The sequence below is a fragment of the Chrysochloris asiatica genome, unplaced genomic scaffold (genome assembly GCF_000296735.1).
Source record: "Chrysochloris asiatica unplaced genomic scaffold, ChrAsi1.0 scaffold00377, whole genome shotgun sequence".
Taxonomy (NCBI): domain Eukaryota; kingdom Metazoa; phylum Chordata; class Mammalia; order Afrosoricida; family Chrysochloridae; genus Chrysochloris; species Chrysochloris asiatica.
Window position 1 is genome coordinate 1,913,811 of NW_006408895.1, and position 6,538 is coordinate 1,920,348.

The following is a 6,538-nucleotide window of genomic DNA, read 5'->3' on the forward strand; positions in this document are numbered from 1 at the left end:
CCAAAATCAAAAGTAATATAAATGCATAGACAAAAATCACCCCTTTAGAGCAGAAATGAAGCTGTGGTGAACTGTCTCATGCTACACCATCAGTGTGTGTGCAATTAGAAGCCTCCAGCAGGGGGTGGGGGTGTCCACTCTCTCAGGCCCCTCATCTAGTCACTACTGTGGAGGTGTGCAGGTAGATATTAGTGAGTTAATGGGAGAAAGATTGCCCACTATTTTTGACTCTGAAGGTCAGTTAGTCATCTGCGTGTGCTCAGCATAAATCTCGAAATGGTTGAGTTCTGTTATGCTGGGGTTTTACAGATTGCTTTGAATTGGTCCTGCGCAGGGAGCTCCAGCAGCACAGCAGCCACGGATTGCAAGAACAATAGCTGGAAATTCCAAGCTGCTACCCGGGAGAAAGGTGAGGTACCCTGCCTCCATTCAGACCAAATTTTCACATAATGACTTGGTTTTTGGAAACTAACCAAATCAGTACGTAAGAAGTGAGTGTAGTCCTTTATTTTGGAATAATAGTATTACAAGAAAACTCTTAAATAATTCCTTTATGAAACAATTCTCTCTTTTGTTCTATCATATGAACCTTTAGTGTGCCATCTAATTCACATTTGTTTTCTGTATTAATTTACTAAGGTGGAGTACCTATCAAAGTAAGATAAACACAGACCTGTGTGTACAAACAGACTCTATATTATATACCTGTGGAACCAAGGGAAAATTACCTAAAATTTCTGACCCCTAGTTTCTTGAATGCCTTCCTCAAAGGATTGTGAGCTTCCAATAAAATAACCTGCATAAATAGATCTGTTAGTAGTTGGCAGATAGTGGTGATGGTAGTGTGCTGTGGAGTTCATTCCAACTCATAGTGACCCTGTACAGAGTTTCTGAGGCTTTACTACAACAGAAAGTCTCATCTTTATCCCTTGGATCAGTTAGTGGATTCGAACTGCTGATCTTGTAGTTAGCAGCCCAGCTTCCCATCCACTATACCACTAGAGTTCCTTTTGACAGATATCAGTAGTAGTTGTTGTTGTTAATTGCTGTCTAGTGGGTTTCAAATTATAGTGATCCTGTATAGGGTTTCTAAGGAATAGCTGGTGAATTTGAACCTCCAATCTTGCAGTTCAAATTGACCTCACAGTCCAGCAAATAGTAGTAGTAGTTGTTGTTAAGTGCAATCGAGTCAGTTCCGACCTATAGCAACCCTGTATAGGGTTTCTGAGGAGTGGCTGGTGAGCTAGAACTGCAGACCTTGCAGTTCAAACGGCTTTGCAGTCTGACGCATTAACCCACAGCTCCATACTCAAATAATACCTCTTGTTCCCATTTCCAGAACTGACATCTATTTACTTGCAAACCAGCTGACATCTATTTAGATGTGGATTGATCCTGATTCATTGATGCCTATGCCATTTAACTTGATAAATATATCTGAATATTATGTCTATCATTAATCTTCCTTCTGCAAAATTGGCTCATAATTTATAGTGCTAAGTATTATAGTTGAGTAGATTCTAAATGAATAAATTGAGAGTTGGTCTATCAATGTTTTGTGAGGAGGTTTCATATGAAACAGCCTTCAAAATTTAATTGAACTTAAGCACACAAATAAAAATAGCATCTCTGAACTGAACTTGCAAAGCTATGTTTCCAGACCTAAAATAACCTCATAATATTACAAATCTTCTGAAACATGGGATTTAATATTACACTGAGTCTATGATTGTTGTGCACACTAAAAGATAATATAAAACACCAGGAGCAGTTGGGTGGATCAACAGGTGAAGAATTCACTGACTCACTATGAGAACAGCATTTCCATAGTTCCTGGAAGGCTGAGACTGAGATGAAGCTTATAGGCTAACTTAGAAAGAAGGAAACAGTCGACAAGTTGATGTTTTTGGTTGTTTTTTGTTTGGTTTAGTTCTTTCTTCATCTCCTTCATCTTCCTCACCCATTCTGGCAAATACCACCAATCACTCCTATACAGAGAAAGCATTTAAAAGTTAATGTGATATGAATATTGGTAATGATGTCTACATCATTCCCCAGGAATCTCCAGCTTACCTGCTGGGATACAGTTTCCCATTTCTAGTAGGCTGCAGTGAAAGTCAGAAATCACAATGGCCTCTATGGGCTTGAACTTTGGTATGTGTTGTTTTGCTGCTCTTGCAAATTTAAACATAAATTCTTATGTTCACTTCCTAGATAATGCTAAGACTATTTAGCCTAGCCTCTCCAACAATGCAGGAGTTTCCTCTGTATTGTGACTTGTATATGATTTGTTGAATGTAAAACTGATTATCTTGTTCTGTAGATCATTTTAATGACAAGCTGCTCAAAAGTGTAATAAATTAACACATTTGATATTTAACATAAGGAGCTCTGGTAACTTGGTGGTTATGAGTTGGGCTGCTAATCTCACGGTCAGCAGTTCCTCGGGAGAAAGATGAGGTTTTTGGCTCCCGTGAAGATTTATACCCTCAGAAACTCCATTTGAGGTTGCTATGAGTCACAGCTGACTCCACAGCACATAACCACCAACAACATTAAACATTTCTTCCTTTTATCACAGCCAAATTGATCTTAAGAATTTTGATCACCTTCCTACTTCTGTGCTTTAGAAAACATGGAATCCCAGGAAAATCTTTTCTTTCCTAAATTCACCAATATAAAGCAGGTTATGGCAAAACCATCGGAGCAGAGGTAAGATAGGGGGTTGACAATCCTACTTCCATACCTACTTCTTATCTACCACACCATGGCAGCCTAAGGGTCCTTTTTGTGAGTACTTTTGGTGCTAGCATTCTGGAATTCTTGTTGTTGTTGCTGTTAAGTGCCATCCAGTCAGTTCAGATTCAGAACAATCCTATATAGGTTTTTCAAGGAGCAGCTGGTAAATTGGAACTGCTAGCCTTGTTCAAATCGACCTTGTGTTCCAGTGGTTTAACCCACAGTGCCACACCAGACAAACCCTGAGGGGAACTCTGAAAATAGATGCAAGAGAGAACATATCATTGAACTTGACTATGACATGCAAGGCCTCCCAGAGCCAAGTCCACCTTCTTCCCAAGGTCACGCTTCCTGCCTTCCAGTGCTTGGATCCCCTTTGAGGTTGCTGTGGTGTTCTGAGGCCCATGCCTCTCTGCAGGAAACAAGCTCTTGGTTCAGTCTCTGTAAAGAATAACTTACCACCTTCATGTTATTTTCAATGTATCCTCAGCCAGATATATGGTAAAACCAATTACTCTCTGCAACATATTGTTGCTGTTAAGTGCCATCAAGTTGGTTCTAACTCATAATGACCCTGTATAGGATTTCTGAGGAGCAGCTGGTGAGTTTGAACTATGACCTTGTGGCTAACAGGCCAGTGCTTATCCTACAGTGACAGTGCTGAGGGAGGAAATCACTTTGGATTTACTTTTTTTCTCACAATCCTGATTTCCTAGGACTGAAATTCCCATCAGCTAGCACACTTATTTGGTGAGAATAGGGAAGAGCATATGTGAAGCTTTGCTATGCTTTCCATGTTATGTGAAATCTGCTTTGGAATTTTATCCCCACCATGGGCAGGCTTAGCATGCAGAAGAAAAGTTTCTGAAACTGCCAACCATAATTTGTCACAACAGTTCTGAAAACTGGCACTGCTTGCCTGAAAAGGGATTAGCAAAAGCTTTAACTCATCAGGGCTGAGCTAGAGAAGCACCAGCTCACCTGTTTCCCAGCATGGCCTCAACCCAGTATGGCTTGGCACAGATTAAAATATGAAATGATATGTTTCAGCTTGCACCAACCATGTGACCAGAGTTGGAGGGAGAAAAGTTTAGGAATAAAGGACAGAACAAAACTCTGCCTTCAAGGTTTGTTGAATGCCCTGTGATTCTGGGTGACTAGCAGTTGTACACTATTCAGTGGTTAGAATTCCATAACTAGTTCTGCTATTAAGAATGATTCAGCAAAAGCCTGAGATCTATTTCCATGCACACACACAGCCCTTTTCTTTCTTTTTCTCTGAACCGTAGGGCGATCACTTATTATAATTTTTGTCTACTCAGAGCTGGACAATTTAATAAGTCTTTTCACACACATTTCCTCACTTACCTTTCTTAATGAGCCCTGAACTATGCATTATTTCCTCTGCTATCTGAAGTTCAGAGCACTTGGTGTCTTGCTATAGCACTTACATGATGGAGGTGGTACTTATGCCTAGGGCTGCTAATTTCAATGCTCTGTTCACTTCTTTCAGGGGTGATAAGAATCCTGATGGGGTGCCTGGTAGGGGTCACTGAAGGGTTGTTGCTGTTGTTGTTAAGTGCTGTTGTGTCAGTTCTGACCCATAGCGACCCTGTACAGGGTTTCCGAGGCTGTAAATCTTTACGGGACCAGAAAGCCACATTTTTCTCCCATGGAGCGGCTGGTAGTCTCGAACTGCTGACCTTAAGATTCGCAGCCCAATACGTAACCACTATGCTACCAGAGCTCCTCACTGAAGGGTAGAGGTACAGAATGTTTTGAGAGAAAAGAACAGATAACCTGAAGATACTGTGACCCTGTGGACCACACACACTCAAGATTGAGCAGACTGATGTGGAATGTGGCTAGCATGGTCAGCTCATTTCATTTGCCAGCTCTCTCCTATTTTTTCCACTGAAAATTCCATGTCCCAGAAGCCCCCTCAATATCAGGCAGTTGGTCACCCCATGTGTGAGTCATATTTTACAACTTAGAGTCCACCCAAATTTCTGGTAACACCTCCAGACTCAGAAGAATCTTCACCTCAAACTCAGATAATTCTAGAGGCTTCTGGGATGCCTTAGTAAATTTCTGCAAGATAACTTCCACTGTACCTGGACTTTAGGACATTTTGGCCCAAGTGGTTTACATTGAAATATTTTTAAAATCCAAGCATGTGGTCACCAATGGGAACCAATTTAATAATAGTAATAATAGTTGCTACTGTTTATGAACCAGACACCACACTGAATGCTTTATGATTCTCACCACTAAGAGGATATTTGTGCAATGTGATTGTTATTATTACCATTATGATATAGTGAATTATTTACTATGTCTCTTCTAGCCTTAGTCTTAGTAACTGCCATCAAACAACTCTTTTCCTGTTGGATCTGGGTAAGAGAAGGTGGGAGAAGATACTGAGGATGACATGATTCAGCCATAGGACTTTGTAAATAAAGTTCATTATCTTCATAAAAACTTGAGACTCTAGCATGGGTATAAAATAAACAACCTCAGAATCGGGGGAGTGGGACTCTCACTACCATCAAAGAAGAGCCAGGATTGGAGTGCATCATTTGGACCCTGAGATCCCTGTATGTTGAACCTCCTCAACCCAAGGACAGAAAGCTGTGACACCAGAGGAGTGGCAGAGGAACAGCATCTATAGAAACAAGAACCAGAGGACAAGACAGAGCAGTGGGTTTTTCAGTCCACAGAACAAGTAATGTTGAGTGACTCTGGGCAAGAAACTTGCTTGTAGAGTAGGATGCCTCCAGACACTTAAGTGGGGGAGCTAGGTTTGCTGACCCACAGACAGAGCTAGAGTAGAGCACCTTCAACTAAGGCTTAAGGTTGCATGGTGTGCCCTGTGGGCATTTATTAGCAGCTGACTGGAATAACAATACCCTGGACATTTTCTAATCCTGAATTGTAATGTGTTAGCTACCCAACCCAACAGCACCTAACAACAACAACAACTTCCTAATAAACTCCATAGCTATCTGAGGATTGTCTCTGACTTCTGTGTGGACATTGCAATAGGTTATAAAATCCAACTGAGGAGTAGAGAGAGAGAGCTGTAGGATGAATGTTTGGTGTTATCATCTTTTTTTTTTTTTTTTTTTGCAACCATTTTACAAATGTGGCTGCTGAGGTGATTCATCTTTATGAAGGCCCTAGACTCTGACCCAGGTTTATCTGATTCCAAAGCCCAAATTCCTGAATAGCACATTTCTCAAATTCATTCAGTTTTCCCTGCATCCCAGGCAAGCTAAAATTTCATGTGTATTTAGTAATAAACATTCTTCATTTGAGGCTCTTGTAATTTTTTAGAATGAACCAAAGTGGACAACAATTAGGATATTGAGTACCCTGAGAATCTGAACCCCAGAATTACATAGGAATATTGTATTTGGGCTTATAAGAGAAATTCATCCAGTACCTTTTCCAAAACTAAATTTATGACTTCTGTGCTACATTGTTCAACATGCCTACATTTTTAGTTCCATTTATTTGTAAATTGGTTTTCTTCCAAATTTCAACTCGTTATATTCTGTCTTGTAATCAGTTCTTTTTGTTTTTATTTTTTTGACAAATACAAGATAAAAACTTTATTAAACAAAAGTAACAGGTAAAGTTTAAAAGGCACTAATATGTAAGAGAAAAACTGACTAGAAGGAAGTTTAAACAATTTACAGAAATTTACTTGTAGTTGCATTTAACTGAGTTCTGTTGCTGTGAAGAATACATTTCATGCAACAGGTATGGATGAATTATTTGTACATTTTTTAAGTAT

The 6,538-nt window shown here is 39.9% G+C and overlaps 1 protein-coding gene across 1 annotated transcript in view; it reads left to right on the forward strand.

Moving 5' to 3' along the window:
• The first annotated feature begins 276 nt into the window (after positions 1 to 276).
• Positions 277 to 6,538, forward strand: part of LOC102821396 (alcohol dehydrogenase E chain-like) — a 225,387-nt gene continuing 219,125 nt past the window's right edge. Inside the window, exons 1-2 of the mRNA XM_006876381.1 lie at positions 277 to 409; positions 2,631 to 2,712. Coding sequence (XP_006876443.1) covers positions 277 to 409; positions 2,631 to 2,712 — 215 coding nt within the window. The remainder of the gene's footprint in view (positions 410 to 2,630; positions 2,713 to 6,538) is intronic.